This window comes from Elgaria multicarinata, chromosome 18, assembly GCF_023053635.1.
Source record: "Elgaria multicarinata webbii isolate HBS135686 ecotype San Diego chromosome 18, rElgMul1.1.pri, whole genome shotgun sequence".
NCBI classification, from domain to species: Eukaryota; Metazoa; Chordata; class Lepidosauria; order Squamata; family Anguidae; genus Elgaria; species Elgaria multicarinata.
The window spans coordinates 17,155,207-17,170,542 of record NC_086188.1 but is presented as its reverse complement, the minus strand read 5'-3'; the positions used below and the strand labels follow the sequence as shown (position 1 = coordinate 17,170,542).

At 48.1% G+C, this 15,336-nt stretch overlaps 1 protein-coding gene across 2 annotated transcripts in view; it reads left to right on the top strand.

The window, feature by feature from the left end:
• The first annotated feature begins 877 nt into the window (after positions 1-877).
• GCN1 (GCN1 activator of EIF2AK4) overlaps positions 878-15,336 on the top strand; it is a 102,985-nt gene continuing 88,526 nt past the window's right edge. Inside the window, exons 1-9 of one of the 2 annotated variants that reach the window (XM_063144199.1) lie at positions 878-922; positions 3,226-3,328; positions 3,660-3,723; positions 6,580-6,711; positions 8,455-8,563; positions 10,358-10,456; positions 11,414-11,548; positions 12,174-12,242; positions 13,852-13,960. In XM_063144199.1, the coding sequence (XP_063000269.1) occupies positions 905-922; positions 3,226-3,328; positions 3,660-3,723; positions 6,580-6,711; positions 8,455-8,563; positions 10,358-10,456; positions 11,414-11,548; positions 12,174-12,242; positions 13,852-13,960 (838 nt within the window). In that variant the 5' untranslated portion in view covers positions 878-904. The remainder of the gene's footprint in view (positions 923-3,225; positions 3,329-3,659; positions 3,724-6,579; positions 6,712-8,454; positions 8,564-10,357; positions 10,457-11,413; positions 11,549-12,173; positions 12,243-13,851; positions 13,961-15,336) is intronic. The other variant, XM_063144198.1, reaches the window with a different exon arrangement.

The following is a 15,336-nucleotide window of genomic DNA, read 5'->3' as shown; positions in this document are numbered from 1 at the left end:
AACTGTAAGGGTTAATAACTTGTTTACTTTAAAAAAAATAAAGTGGAGATGCTTTAGGGAACTGAACTCAATATTTCATTCTAGTTTTCCTGCACTTTTATGGAATTGAACACAAGCAACCTAATCAGGGTGGTAAGAGCAAGTGGCCCCATTCAGACAACACACTGGTTTAGCGTGTTGTCTGAACGGGGCCAGTGTGGTGTAGTGGTTAGAGTGTTGGACTGTGGGGCTCTGGAGATCTGAGTTCTAGTCCCATTTGGTCATGAAGCTCACTGGGCGACTTCTCTTCCCAGCCTACCTCACAGGATTGTGGTGAGGATAAAATAGAAAGGTAGGGCTATGTACACCGCCTTGGAAGCTCCTTGGAGGAAAACAGGTGGGGTAGGGTGACCCTATGAAAAGGAGGACAGGGCTCCTGTATCTTTAACAGTAATGTAGAAAAGGGAATTTCAGCAGGTGTCAATTAAAGAGGGTGAAATTCTCTCTTCATCCACACAGTTAAAGCTGCAGAAGCCCTGCCCTCTTTTGTATCTGGCCACTCTACTATAGCTAGTGTAGCTTTAACTGTTGTGATGAAGAGGGAATTTCACCCACTTCAATTGACACCTGCTGCAATTCCCTTTTCTACATTACTGTGAAAGATACAGGAGCCCTGTCCTCTTTTTCATATGGTCACCCTATATAAATGCAGAGCTGGTTGGTATAAAACAGGGCCTATCCCTGGCCTCGTCGTAGCCTAGCAACCCGCGAAGGGAGCAGGAGAAGCGCACGCATGCACGTTCTGCGCACGCGCGTCTTCCACTTCGACAGCTCATCTTCTCCCCCGAGCCCCGTGACGCAACCAATCTGCGCCAAACGCACCCGGACGTGACGTCGCAGCTGCTTCCGGGTCGCAGCCGGCGCTATGGCGGCTGACACGCAGGTGGGTGCTGCTTTGAGGGAGGTGGGGGAGGTCGGAGAAGCGAGAAAGGGGAGCCGCGGAGAGTCCCGGAAGGCGGGAGCCGCGGCCCTTCCTGGGTGCGAGGGGCCCGGTGTCCTCCGCTTCTTCCGTTCTCGCCTCTATCCCCGCCATGCGGAGCTTCATGGCCGGGCAGGGCCGAAGTTGGGAGTCCGCTCAGCTTGTTTCCCGGTTCTCTCAGAGGAGAGGAGTAAAGGAGCCTCGTCTGGATCCCCGCTGGGAGCTGCCGTGTGCCGAATGAGGCCATGGAGCCGTTTAGCTCAGTACGCCCCACACCAGCCTTCTCCCAATCCCGCTGCCCTTCAGATGTGTTGGACGATAAAGGCAGTAAGCCCATATGCCCCAATGGCTGGGGAACATGGGTGGGAGGGTGCTGTGTTGCACCGTGTCCTGCTGTGCGAACAGAGTTCTGGACTAGATGGACCCTTGGCCTGATCTAGGAAGGCTCTTCTTAAGTACTTATGTACTACAATGCCCATCACCCACAGCCATCCTTGACCATTGCAGTCTGGCACATGTTCGTAGTTGTAGTCTGACAGACACATCTGGAGGGCCACAGGTTGACGGGCAGTGGCTCTCCAATGTTCCAGACTGGAGTTGTCGTCCCCCCCCCCCCCCACGTACTTGAAGACTACAACTCTGAACATGTGCCAGACTGCAATGGTCAAGGATGGCTGTGGGTGATGGGCATTGTAGTACATAAGTACTTAAGAAGAGCCTTCCTAGATCAGACCAAGGGTCCATCTAGTCCAGCACTCTGTTCGCACAGCAGGACACGGTGCAACAGCACCCTCCCACCCATGTTCCCCAGCCACTGGGGCATATGGGCTTACTGCCTTTATAGTGGCCCTTCCCTTGTCCCCCACCATCTGGGTGTTACCTCTTAGAAGGAGCGCTCGTCCAAGGGGTGCTTACATTTATGTTATTTGTTTATTCTAAGAAATGGCCAAGGTAACATAAGAGGCCTTTATCCAATGTCATGTAGTGGTTAGTTTGTGAGCTTAGAATTGGTGAGGTTTGGGTTCAAATCCCCATTTGACCATGAAGTTCAGTGGGTGATCTTGGGCCAACCACACAGTCTCATCCTCATTTACCTCACAGAATTAAGTCGAGGGGGTGGGGACAATGGTGGTGTATACATTCTTCTTGTGTTGTAGCAGTGTTATTAATAATTAATGTTTTTATTATTAAATTCAATAGTACTATATATGTACATGGCATTTTCGAAAGAACAGGTTTGCCAGGTCCCTACTCCTTGGGATTTACAAGCTAAAGGGAAAAAACACAGGAAGAGGTGGGCAATTGAGGCAGGGATAATAAGGAGCAGAATATGTGCTTAATTAAATTGCATACACTTTGTGTCTTAGTTACAATTTGCAACAGGCTATTGGAACTAGGATTGTTTCAAGAGCTTCCTGAAAGTAGTAAACGCATGACATAAAGGGAATTCTCACAGCAGTCCTGTGAGGTAGGTTAGGCTCATTAGTTGCCCCAAGGTCATCCAGCTAACTTTGTGACGGATTGGGAATTCAAATCTGGATCTTTTCAGCCATATGTTAAGTTCAGCATAAACCACAATTACTTATTCTTATCAGATTAGCATTTGTCTCTTCTCTTGGATGTGGCTCGGTTTTCTGAGGGAATTGCCTCTTTTGGGCCTCAGTTTCCCCAACACTGTTGTAGGGATTGCTCAGCCTAACATACCTACAAGATTGCTTGTCAGAGAGGGCAGGAGGAGTTCATGTCTCCTTCCTTCCCTGGCTCTCTTGGAGTAAACGAAGGGTAAAATGTGATAAATAAAGGGATACTATGAAAATATTAATAGATAGGGTTTGCTACCTATTACTTCCATGGGTGAAAAGGTAGGGAAGCCCTTTATGAAATCCACAAGCCCCACCCCATTACTTGCCAAATTAGCCAAATCATGTGCTTTCCATGTAGCCTCTCAAAAACAGTAGCTAAGGGATTTGTTATAAATGGTAAGGGAGCCAGGCCCTTTCTCCCCCACCCCCCATGTAATTTGAGCATTGCTTGAGGTAAGTGGTGGGGCTGCCTGAAATCCTAAGAGAGTCGCTGCTGATCTGTGTAGATATGGTACTCAGGTGAACTAGTGGCCTGACAGTCTAAGGCAGTTGCCTGTGAGAACATATAAAAGCATAGACCCCTTTTTTCAGTTGTTTGGCTGATCTGAGAGTGTTCTATTGCACTTGGAGGGGCTGAACAAGAAACTTTTCGACCCCACCCTAACCCTCTGATTGGCTGTTTAGGTTTCTGAAGCACTGAAGCGATTTGCAGTGAAAGTGACCACATCTAGTGTGAAGGAACGAAGAGAGATCCTCAATGAGCTTGGAAGATGCATCACTGGAAAAGGTATTCATATTCCGCCACAGAAGTGCTGCTTTCTGATGGGGTCAGCCACTGGAGGCCTCTGGGCCAAATCTGGTCCCTCACTGATGTTAATGGAAGCTTCCCTCCTGTGCCAAATAGCAACTGGGGTGGGGTAGGGATGGCAGATTTCATCAGGACTGCAATGCAGCAGGGAAAATTTAACTCTACACATGCTTCCAGTGTGACTGTCTCCTGCAGCAGCTGCTGTTTACAGTAAAAATGAAAGGTCATTGCAATGTTAAACCATGTGTGTTACATCACATGGAGTTTAGTCTTGATTCACCGATGACACTTTGGGGTCAATTTGTTTCAGATCTGCCGGAAAGTGCAGTGAAAGGCCTCTGCAAGTTGTTCTGCCTCACTCTGCATCGCTACAGGTAAGAGTGTGAGGTCAGAGAATCAGCCCTCCTTTTCAGACTAAGCTTCTCTGGTTTGTACAAAATCCTGTACAATCCTGTACATGATTTTGTACCAAAAAAATCAAAACAAAATCATCCTGGGCAACCAGGATGATCAGGGGTCTGGAAACAAAGCCCTATGAAGAGAGACTGAAAGAACTGGGCATGTTTAGCCTGGAGAAGTGAAGATTGAGGGGAGACATGATAGCACTCTTCAAATACTTAAAAGGTTGTCACACAGAAGAGGGCCAGGATCTCTTCTCGATCCTCCCAGAGTGCAGGACACAGAATAATGGGCTCAAGTTAAAGGAAGCCAGATTCCAGCTGGACATCAGGAAAAACATCCTGACTGTTAGAGCAGTACAACAATGGAACCAATGGCCTAGGGAGGTTGTGGGCTCTCCCACTCTAGAGGCCTTCAAGAGGCAGCTGGACAACCATCTGTGAGGGATGCTTTAGGGTGGATTCCTTCATTGAGCAGGGGGTTGGACTCGATGGCCTTGTAGGCCCCTTCCAACTCTGCTATTCTATGATTCTATGTAGCCTCCATAGAACAGGGGTGGAGAACCTTGGGCCTGGAGGCCAAACCCAGCCACCCCGCTCCCCTCCCCACCCCCAATGCGCATGGAGCACTTGAAGAGCTCTGTGCCTAGTTCCTGGCCCCTTGCATTTACTCACGAGGAGCCAGGACGAAACTGGGACAGCCTCCCGCGGTGTCGGGACAATCTCCAGACCACGGGAAAAAACGAGAAAAAGGGGTATGGCAATATCCCGTGGAAATGGAGGAATCAACCCTCCCTTCTCCCGGGATCCTCTGTGCGTCATGTGGATGCATAGGGATGATCATAGAATAGCAGAGTTGAAAGGGGCCTATAAGGCCATCGATTCCCCGGAATATCGCCTGGCGTAGACATGCCCTTAGTTATTGGCAGTAAGAACTTTAAACAAAAATAGGCTGGTATCTTTTGTATTTTGGCCCATCCACCCTTTGCCTTTAGCTCCACCCACTTTGCCTTTAGCTCCACCCACTTTGCCTTTAGCTCCACCCACTTTGCTTTCATCCCCACCAACCACTAGAATAGGTCTCTTCTTAGAAATTGAATTCAACCCTCAGGCTGAAATGGTTCCCCGCCCTTGCTGTAGAGACTTGGATGGTATAGGTGGGGGCTTTTTGACTGGTGGTGGTGGTGGTGGTGGGAGACCTAATAAGTCAGCCCTTCACTGTAGAAATCTATGGATTCATTTATTCAGTTATATTTCTGCTTTTCTATTTAAAACATATCTGAATTGGATCGTGCCCTGTTAACTCCCCTGTTAAAACAGCTCCACTGGCTTTTCGTCTATTTCGGGGCACAATTCTAAGTGCTGGTTATGACCTATAAAGCCCTATATGGCTCGGGTCCAGGTTATTTGAAAGAACGTATTCTCCCTTATGAGCCTGCCCATGCTTTGAGATCTTCCGGAGAAGCCCTTCTTTCAGTCTCGCCATCTTCACAGGCGTTGCTGGTGGGAACATGGGAGAGGGCCTTCTCGGTGGCTGCTCCAGTGCGCTCTGGAACTCTCTTCCCGGGGAAGCTAGGCTGGCTCCCTCCTTGATGGGCTTTTGGAAGCAGGCAAAAACTTCTTTGTTCCAGCAGGCCTTTGGAGAATAATCTGGCCCTCCATCTATGTTAATGTCTTATAATTTTGTTGTGTATTTTAAACATTTATGGTTTTGTTCCCCCCCCACCCCAAAATATGTTTTAAACTTTGTAAGGCCACCTTGAGGCCCAGCATTGGGCAAAAGGTGGGATACAAATAATGATGATGATGATGATGATAATAATAATAGTCACTCATGTTTTGAGGCTACTTTGGTTCCAGTATACTATCTTAATAGGAAATTAAAATCTGATGAAATATTATTTATTTATTTATTTATCATATTTATACCCCGCTCCTCAGCCAAAAAAGGCTCTCAGAGCGGCTTACACTTAGCAAAAAAGACATAGCAGAAATAGACTGCAGTTTATAAGAGATGATGCTGTAATAAACGTGTTAGTCTTTAAGATGCCACAAGACTCTTAGCAAGTTTTACTGCAACATACTTAACATAGTGGCTGTTGTGGAAATTATTGAAGACAGTTTTATCTTATGGAAATAAGTGGTCACCCTTCTTTACCTAATTATAAAAATGCTTTCCACTTCTTTTGATCCCTTTGAAAAGGCACCTCTGTCGAGGTGGGCCGACCAAGGGCAAGATGGATGGATGATATTCTGGAGGTGACAGACTTGACCTTGGGGGAGCTAGGGGTGGCGACAGCCAACATAAAGCTCTGGCGTGGGCTGGTCCATGAAGTCACGAAGAGTCGGAAGCGACTGAACGAATAAACAACAAAGATGTATTTAATAAGTTAATCAGCTAAACTGCAGACTATTACTGAACTAGGGGGGGAACCACATGGAAAGGAGGACCAGGCTCCTGTATCTTTAACAGTTGCATAGAAAAGGGAATTTCAGCAGCTGTTATTTGTATACATGCAGCACCTGGCAAAAATCCCTTTTCATCACAGCAGTTAAAGCTGCAGGAGTATAGCTAGAGTGACCAGATACAAAAGAAGGCAGCTTTAACTGCTGTGATAAAGAGGGGATTTCGCCAGGTGCTACATGCATACCAATGACACCTGCTGAAATTCCCTTTTCTATGCAACTGTTAAAGATACAGGAGCCCTGTCCTCCTTTTCATAGGGTCGCCCTAACTGAACTAGACTGGTGAGAAGGTGCTTGGAATCAAAACCTTAAGAACGTGCAGCTGGTCGTTATTTATGCAATCATCTAAATGTCTTCCCTCGTCAGAGATGCAGCCTCACGCAGAGCCCTCCAAGCGGCCCTTCAGCAGCTTGCCGAATGCCAGCCAGAGGCGACGGCAAAGAACCTCCTGCAGTCCCTGCAGTGTTCGGGAATTAGCAGCAAGTCCGGGGGACCCAGGTGAGGGCTGAGTTCTGTGCCCTGGCTACTTGGGGGAGCCACTTCCTGGAAAAGGTGGCTGTTCACTTTTCAAGTCTGACCTTGAGTCCAAGCATTGTTCGTGTGAAAGAGCTCTTTGCTCTTTCTCGGCTCGTTTTCATAGAACAGGTGAAGTTCGGTCTTAGCAAGGCAGGTACGGTTTACCCTTGAATTTTGCGGTTCAGGATGGGAACCTCTTGCCGAAGGCATGGCCATGGAAGTGCCTACGTCCCTTCCCTTGACCTTCCCCTCCCAAAAAGTCCTGCTAAAACTCTCTCTTGTGGTTTGGGGTTAGTTCTGACCATTTCAAAAACTGACTTAAGGGTATTCTAATTCTGGTCAAGGGTGCTTGCGATGCCCCCACCTCACGCACAAGGCTCTGACGCGCCCACCTCCCTCAGGCTAAGCACCACCACTGAAATACCAGAGGAAGGGGTAAAAAGACAAGTAGAACCTTTCCCTTATAGCAGAGGGAAAAGGTGAGGAGATTTGGAAAAGGCTGTTCTGTGAATATAGCAGGCTGAAGGTTTAATGTAATGTGTTTATTTATGAACTAATAGAGCAGGAGACACAGCCCAACTGACACGTGGTTTTATGGTAGCAAAATAAAGAAAATGTTTATTGTAGTTTACAGTTCTTAGTTCCTTTGAATTCTATTCCAATCCTGCCTATTCTTAATAATACTGGTAGTAACCAATCTAATATTAACAATCCTTAGTCCCTATGATCTTATTTTCACTCACTCCTCACACAACTCCTGACAAGGAATCCCACAGCTAAACACATCTACCCTCCAGACCCAATCACCAACCGAACCCCTCAAACCACTCAGCTCCCCAATATATAGACTCCTCCCCCTTTCCACCGCATCACCAGCCACACCCACCCAGCCCAACATTCCGCACTCTCTAGACCTACTCTTCCAGACATACCTAAGGGAATAGAAATGTGGGTAACGCCACAGTGCTCCTAAAGGGTTCTGAACCAGGAATCCTTTAGGGTGGGCAACTTTAGAGGGTTGGGGGACTGCATTGGCCATGCCAGAAATCTGCGTAGCCTGCATCCCTCCCCATTGCTGCCGGAAGTGGTTATGCCACTGAAATCGAAGCAGTTCTGTTAGGAAGCGTGGGGCCTGTTTCCCAGCAGAATCAAGCCCCACACAGCCTGCTAAACAGCCGTTGGCAACCCATTCTGCTGGGAAACGGCACTGCCTCTCGGAGCGCCTCATTTCCCACCAAGATCATGGGATTTCAGGGCTCGTTTCGGTGGCAGGGAACGGGTGAGGACCGCATGCGGAGCTTAGTTAACTTGGGTTCATCATGCCTTTAACCAGGTTTGGTTAATGGTTAACCACGGTTTATCATATCTTTAACCAGGTTTGATTGTGGTTAAATGTAATGCCAGACGATAGCACAGGGGGTGAGGGTGAATTCTCATGAAAAAAAGGGAGGACGTTGGGATGATAAGAGGAAATGCATGGTTCTTTGGCTTGTTCCCGAAATTGTGGTTTGTGTTCCATCTGCGTCGGTCTCAGGTGGGGTGGGGTGGGGTGGGTAATAAAAGGAAAGCAAAGACTACAGCTCAACAAGAAAGAGCAAAAGAGGGGCGAGGGAGCACTGTCAGCATTGAAGCAAACAGACCGTTATGACAGGCCACGATTTGTCGTGGTCGGCATGAATGGTTTGGAGTCATAAGCTCATTCGCTTTTCCCCCTTTCCGTTTCAGTAAAAGCAGTGGATCCGCTGCCTTGCTGGCCCTGTCCTGGACATGTCTGCTTGTTCGCATCGTCTTCCCCACGCATGAGAAGAGACAAGGAGAAACATGGGAGAAACTAGTAAGAATCCTTGGCCTTGATTTGAATGTGTCCTTTGACTGTAATTTGCCTTTAGTAGGTTCATGTTCTGTAGCCGTTATTAACTGATTTGGACTTCTAGCCCTAAAGGGATGAAAATGCCCCAAAGGTGGGGTGGGGTGTGGAGTACAGATGACAATTGGTGAACCTGTATAGGCTCCACATAACCAGTATGAGGTCATGAGATGTGCCTGTGTGGAGAAGGAGCCCTCTGCCCTCGCCACATGTAGGCTCTACAACTGGATGTGGGCAGATGCTAGGTTTTTTTTTTATCAGAACACCCACGTCCACCAAGTGGAGCCACATGCAAAATTCAGGAGGCGAAGCTCTCGAATATAGCCCATGCACTGGGATGATTTGCATATGCCAGTCTTCCCCAATCTGGATGGTGGATTCTGGGAGTTGTAGTGCAACACGATAGCTGAATTTCGAGGGGTGGGGGAAACTTTTGCTGCTGTTGTTAAACAGTTTGGAGTTGGAAACCCTTGCTGACCTATCTTAAATCATCCAGAAATCCACTAGTAGATACTGATAAACCTTCTGGCCAGCCCTAATTTATGCACTGGAGAAGTTTATGTGAATTACCATGTATATAAATTAATCTCCCATAGCTATGAAATATTCGCATGCTGCGTACAGCTGGCTACAGACGTATACACCCTTGCTATATGGCAGTATCCAAAGATATCCACTTCAATCTGTTCTCGAGAGCTAATTCCTGCTGAGAGCCAGTGTGGTGTAGTGGCTAAAGTGTCAGACCGGGAGTCGGGAGATCCGAGTTCTAGTCCCCACTCGGCCATGGAAACCCACTGGGTGACTTTGGGCCAGTCCCAGACTCTCAGCCCAACCCACCTCACAGGGTTGTTGTTGTGAGGATAAAATGGAGTGGAGGAGGATTATGTACGCTGCCTTGGGTTCCTTGCAGGAAAAAAGTTGGGATATAAATTAATTAAAGAAATAATAATAAATAAACAGGGTGTTGTTACCTGACATATTATTCTTCTGTTCCCAGCCTATGAGTATTGCATGGCTATGGAAGATACACGGAGTTGATGACTATCATGGAATCATAGAATAGTAGAGTTGGAAGGGTCCTACAAGGCCATCGAGTCCAACCCCCTGCTCCATGCAGGAATCCACCTTAAAGCATCCCTGACAGATGGCTGTCCAGCTGCCTCTTGAAGGCCTCTAGTGTGGGAGAGCCCACAACCTCCCTAGGTCATTGGTTCCGTTGTCATACTGCTCTAACAGTCAGGAAGTTTTTCCTGCTGTCCAGCCGGAATCTGGCTTCCTGTCACTTGAGCCCATTATTCCGTGTCCTGCACTCTGGGAGGATCGAGAAGAGATCCTGGCCCTCCTCTGTGTGACAACCTTTCAAGTATTTGAAGAGTGCTCTCATGTCTTCCCTCAGTCTTCTCCAGGCGAAACATGCCCAGTTCTTTCAGTCTCTCCTCACAGGGCTTTGTTTCCAGACCCCTGATCCTGCTTTCCCCACCCTGGTGCTTTCCAGATAGTTTGGAATACAACTCCCACCATCCCTGACCATTGGCCATGCTGGCAGGACTAATGGAAGTTGTAATCCAAAATATCTGGGGGGCACTACCTTGGGGAAGGCTGGACCGATGTTTCTGGCCCCTCTGGCCTTTCTCAGTTCACAATATGGCCCTGGTTAAGAATTAGTTGCTGACTAAGGATAGAAACACACCAGAGACTGAGGTAAGCTCAGAAACCATTGGGGATAAGTGATTGTTCATACTGGTTCTCTCTCTTTTCCAGGTGGAAGTTCAGTGTTTGCTTCTCTTGGAGGTTCTGGGGGGTTCTCGCAAGCCTGCGGTGGACGGAGCAGTGAAGAAACTGAACAGACTGTGGAAAGAGGTGAAGAACATCTTCTGAAAGTGTCACCCCGGCCATGATGATTTAGGCCAGACTTCTCCAACCTGGTGCCCTCCAGATGTTTTGGTCAACAACTTCTGTCATGCCCCAGCTAGCATGCGGTGGAATGCCTTTGGGAGGTGGTGGGGTCTCCTTCGATGGAGGCATTTAAGAAGAGGCTGGATGGCCCCTGTCAGGGCTGCTGTAGCTGCATCCTGACGTGCAGAGCAGGGGTTAGACTAGAACATCTCTAAGGATTGGACCCAGCACCTCTGCAGAAGCATATTGAGAGAGCATGTGAACTGACAGAGCCCATTGAGTAAGAGGGTGAATTGCTAAGGTTTCAGGAGATAGAGCAAGGAGACCAGCGAAGAGAGGAATCTGTCCAGATGCCAATTGATCAGTTGGTTCAAAGTCAAACAAAAACATCTGGGATCTAACTGGGAGGGAGGAGTTGGGAGTGGCGGATGCCAGAATCAGTCATCAGGATGTCAAGAGGGAGGAGCAATTTCAGAAACTCAGATGTTCTACCAAGTTGGCCCATCGAAAGAGGGTCCCGTGGGGAAGATTCTCCCTGAGAGCGGGCTACAAAACCCACTCAGGTATCGTTTCGTGGGCTGGTGTCAATTTTGTCGCAACTTCCATAGCAGTAGTGCGTCCATCAAAGGGATCTTCGGGTAGTCTATGTAGTATTGTAGAATCCTTAGCTCTAGGTCTGCTAGGGGCTGAGGAAGTCTGTAACCTGAAACGAATCTGACTGATTCGTATAATAAAGGCTATTTACTAAGGGATCGACTTCTTGGCACTGGAGACCAGCCGGTTTAGCACGTGACTCCCTTCCGACGATATGATACTTTGATGGCTGTGGTAGCCCCAAACATCAGGGCACCAGGTTGGGGAAGGCTTAGTTCGGCCCTCTTGCTTTAGCTTCCTGACTTGCTGCTTGTTTCCTCTCCTCAGAATCCCGGGCTGGTGGATCAATACCTCTCCGTCATCCTTGGCCTTGAAGCCAACCAGGGTTATGCAGCCATGCTGGGCCTGCTGGTGCAGTTCTGTACCAGCCAGAAAGAGCTCAGCATCATTAACAGATACAAGGCAAGTATGGCAGCTGGGCTTGGTGCTGGAGAAAGAGGAGACCGGTTAGCAGGTTGTGGGCAGTGCTGCGGGCTGAGGTTGTCCCCGGAACGTAGAATCAGTGTGGAACCTACACTGGGCAGTGTAGGTTTGGGCAGGGTGCTCTCTTGAGGGCTGCTGTCTTAATTTTTCTGAAAAACACAAGTTCAAATTCTGGTCGGTGTGGCTGCCTTCCTTTTCTTTTTTTTAACCCATAATGTTCCATGACCAGAAATTTCGGCGGAAATTAGAATTGGTGGCTGCAGCAGTGTGGCCACGAAAAGGCTCTGGAGTAGTGGCCTTATGTAGAGATGGGCCTCCTCAGGTGTTTCCAGCGTGGTGTCACTGGGCATGTAAACAGAGACTATGTCGCATTGGAGAAATGCCTTAGTATAGGGATAGGCAGAAGGTAGGTTTCCAGGTCTTTTGGACTTCAACTCCCAGCATTCCTAACTATTGGCCAGAAGCTTACGGAAGCTGGTCCAAAACATCTGGAAATCTACCTTCCGCCAACCCCTGTCTTTTGTAAACCTTTGTTCTTTGACCTTGTGGTGCGGTGCAGGGGTATATTGTTGCACGCGTGTAATGAGTGTTTCTGCTTGTTCAGAGCGCCCTCCTCGATTTCTACATGAAGAACATCCTGATGAGCAAGACGAAACCTCAGAAGCACCTGCTGGTGAGAGAATCCCCTAGCCCTGCAACTAAGCTGGAGAATTACTAGCCCACCAAGTTTAGCCTGCCACTGCAGATGCAAAACGGGGTCTTGTGGCATCTTAGAAACAGATTTATTTTGACAACCTTTAGGGGATTGCAGTCCGGTTCATTAGATACATGAGGTATTACATGTAGTTGTGGTGGAGGAATTTTAAACAGTGAGGTCAGGGGGAAATGAAATGCATAAAACACAGACAGTGATAATTACTACATTAACTTAGCCCTTAACAAGACATTTGTTGGTTGATAACACATATATAACCTTGCACTGGGTGGTTCCCAGTATTCTATTTTTCTATAGTCACTAATATGCCATAACATAAACTTCCTTAAAATATCTGAATGGCTATTATAGGAAAGAGGATGCTGGCCTTGATGACCTTTGGTTAGGTAGATTTATTTGGTCAGTTCTCCCTCCTTGTCACCATCCAGAGGTCTAGACATTGATATGGTTCACACACACATGATGCTACCCCATGGTTTATTTAATCTACGGATTGTCGTGATGTGCAAACTCAGCTGTGCTAACAAGCCATGGTTTGTTAGCTACAAACAACCCAGAAGGAGAACCCATTACTTTTGGTTGGGTTGTGAACTCTGGGCTGTTTAAACCAAGGGTGGTGGTTACGTGTGAACCCAGAACCATGGGTAGCTTTGCCAGGCTACAGAGGCAGCAGGCAAGAGTGGTAAAAACAAACCAACCAACCCAGCTGCTCTACATGCCAGTACTATTGTGTCACAAAGACATTTGCGGGGTGGGGTGGGGTAGCAGGCGAAGAGGGAAACAATCCAGCGATTGGAAAAAACAAGCCACGGTTTGTTCGATCATGTAACAGACAAACCCTGGGTAGGACAGCAGGTCATTATGTGCGAACTTGTTCAGAGGGGGCTTTCCCTATCTCTTCACTAGGAGGCAGGTTCTTTCCCAGGTTGATGTGAGGAAGGCATCTCTACGATGAGTTAACTCCCTTTAGCGCTCAGGAAAAGCAGGGACCACACGACAGAGTTTTGTGTACTTTCCTGGTCCTAGAGTCTGCCCTGCCAGTTCGTCCCAGCTTTTAGCCCAGCATAGGGCTTCTCTCCTATCTGCTGCAGTTTTCTGCAACTCGATTCTATTTATACTACTTACCTCTTTAGCCTCATTATTTGGTTCAGGCCTTTGCCCTGGGATCGAATTTCCTTTTAATTGATGTATGAGTCCCATCTGGAAAGCTTTCTCCTCTCCTCTGTGGTCCTTATAGTTTTCCATTTATATTGGGGAACTCTTATTACGGAGCTATTGCCACGGACGGAACGGGCAGGGAGATGTCTAGGACCAGCAGGCTCCACAAAACTCTGTCACGTGGCCCCTGCTTTGCTCGGGCTATGGAGGGAGTTACCAGATGCCTTCTGCACACCAACCCAGAAGGAACCTTCTCGGTGAATCCCGACGTTCTGCTTGGAACCAAGACCTACCCACGGGCTGGGCTAGGAATGAGCACCGGCTCGCTTGGTGGAAATTTCTGCTTACCCCAGGTGACCAGGCCAGCGATTACTTGCACTGAAGAATTAAAGCGGTGGGTTTCTTGCAGGGCAACTGTACTCCTCTGCTCCGATACGTGTCGCATTCTGAATTCAAGGACCTCGTTTTGCCAGGTTTGCAGAAATCCCTGCTGCGGAGCCCGGAGAATGCCATTGAAAGTGAGTGGCTGGTGCGGGAACGTGGGGTCTGTTGCTTGGGGTGGAGTCAGCAGCATAGAGATCCATGTAGTAGCTCTTTCTTACCTGGGATCACAGCGGCTCTGGCTGGTATTTGGTTCTTTTTATTGGGCCTTGGCTCCGAACTAGACTGGAATCGAGTCTGACATGCTGCTGCCGGGATTGGGCCCAGATTCCCTGCAGAAACCATGGAAGCAGAGTCAGAAAATGAGATGGGCAGGGAATGAAATTCCTCAAAGGGCTCCCTGAGGCAGAGAAGAATCTTCTCAAAGGGAAGCTAATCAGTTAGAGCAAGGCACAAACGCTGCTTCTCCTGGGGGAAATCAGCAACTCACAGAAGAGGATGGGATGAGTGTGGCAGATGCACAAACCAGACGTAGAATGAAGAGGGCGAAGCGAATGAAGGGATTAAAGCTGTCCGCCAGGTTGGCCTATCACCAGAGGTCTTTCGGGGAAAATCCGCCTCGAGGGGCAGGACTGAAAAAGCCTTTCAAGTTCGCAAAGAATAACAGGCTCAAGTGACAGGAAGCCAGATTCCGGCTGTGCATCAGGAAAAACTTCCTGAATGTTAGAGCGGTACGACAGTGGAACCAGTTACCTAGGGAGGTTGTGGGCTCTCCCACACTCAAGGCCTTCAAGAGGCAGCTGGACAACCATCCGTCAGGGATGCTTTAAGGCGGATTCCTGCATTGAGCAGGGGGTTGGACCCCATGGCCTTATTGTCCCCTTCCAACCCTATTATTAGAATCATAGAAGAGTAGAGTTGGAAGGGGCCTATAAGGCTATCGAGTCCATCCCCCTGCTGAATGGAGAAATCCACCTTAAAGCATCCTTGACAGATGGCTGTCCAGCTGCCTCTTGAAGGCCTGTATGGGAGAGCCCACCACCTCCTTAGGTCATGGCTCCATTAGATTCTGCGCTGAAGTATAATGTTAGATTTGCAACAGCTTCCTATCTTACAGTAGTATATCTGTCAAAGAGATCTTTAATTTGTGAACCGCCCAGAGAGCTTCGGCTATTGGGCGGTATAAAAATGTAATAAATAAATAAATAAGCTAGTTAGGTTTGGGGCAACTTAGTCAAAGAGCTAGAGTCCGAATTGCTGAAATACCAAGTGTTTCACATAATAAAGCCCATTCACTTGGGGATCTAGTCTTTGGCTGGGAAGGGTCGCGACCTGACGATTGCCATGAACTAAATATTTCAGGCATGTCTATGCTACCAAAAATAATTCCATTCATCTGGGCCTGTTGTTGTTGTGTAACGACTTTGGGCACTTGCCAGAACACCCAGTGCCAAGTGGCTGGCCAGCCGGCCACCGGCTCCTTTACAGTTTTGCACATCATCTGTGAATGGAA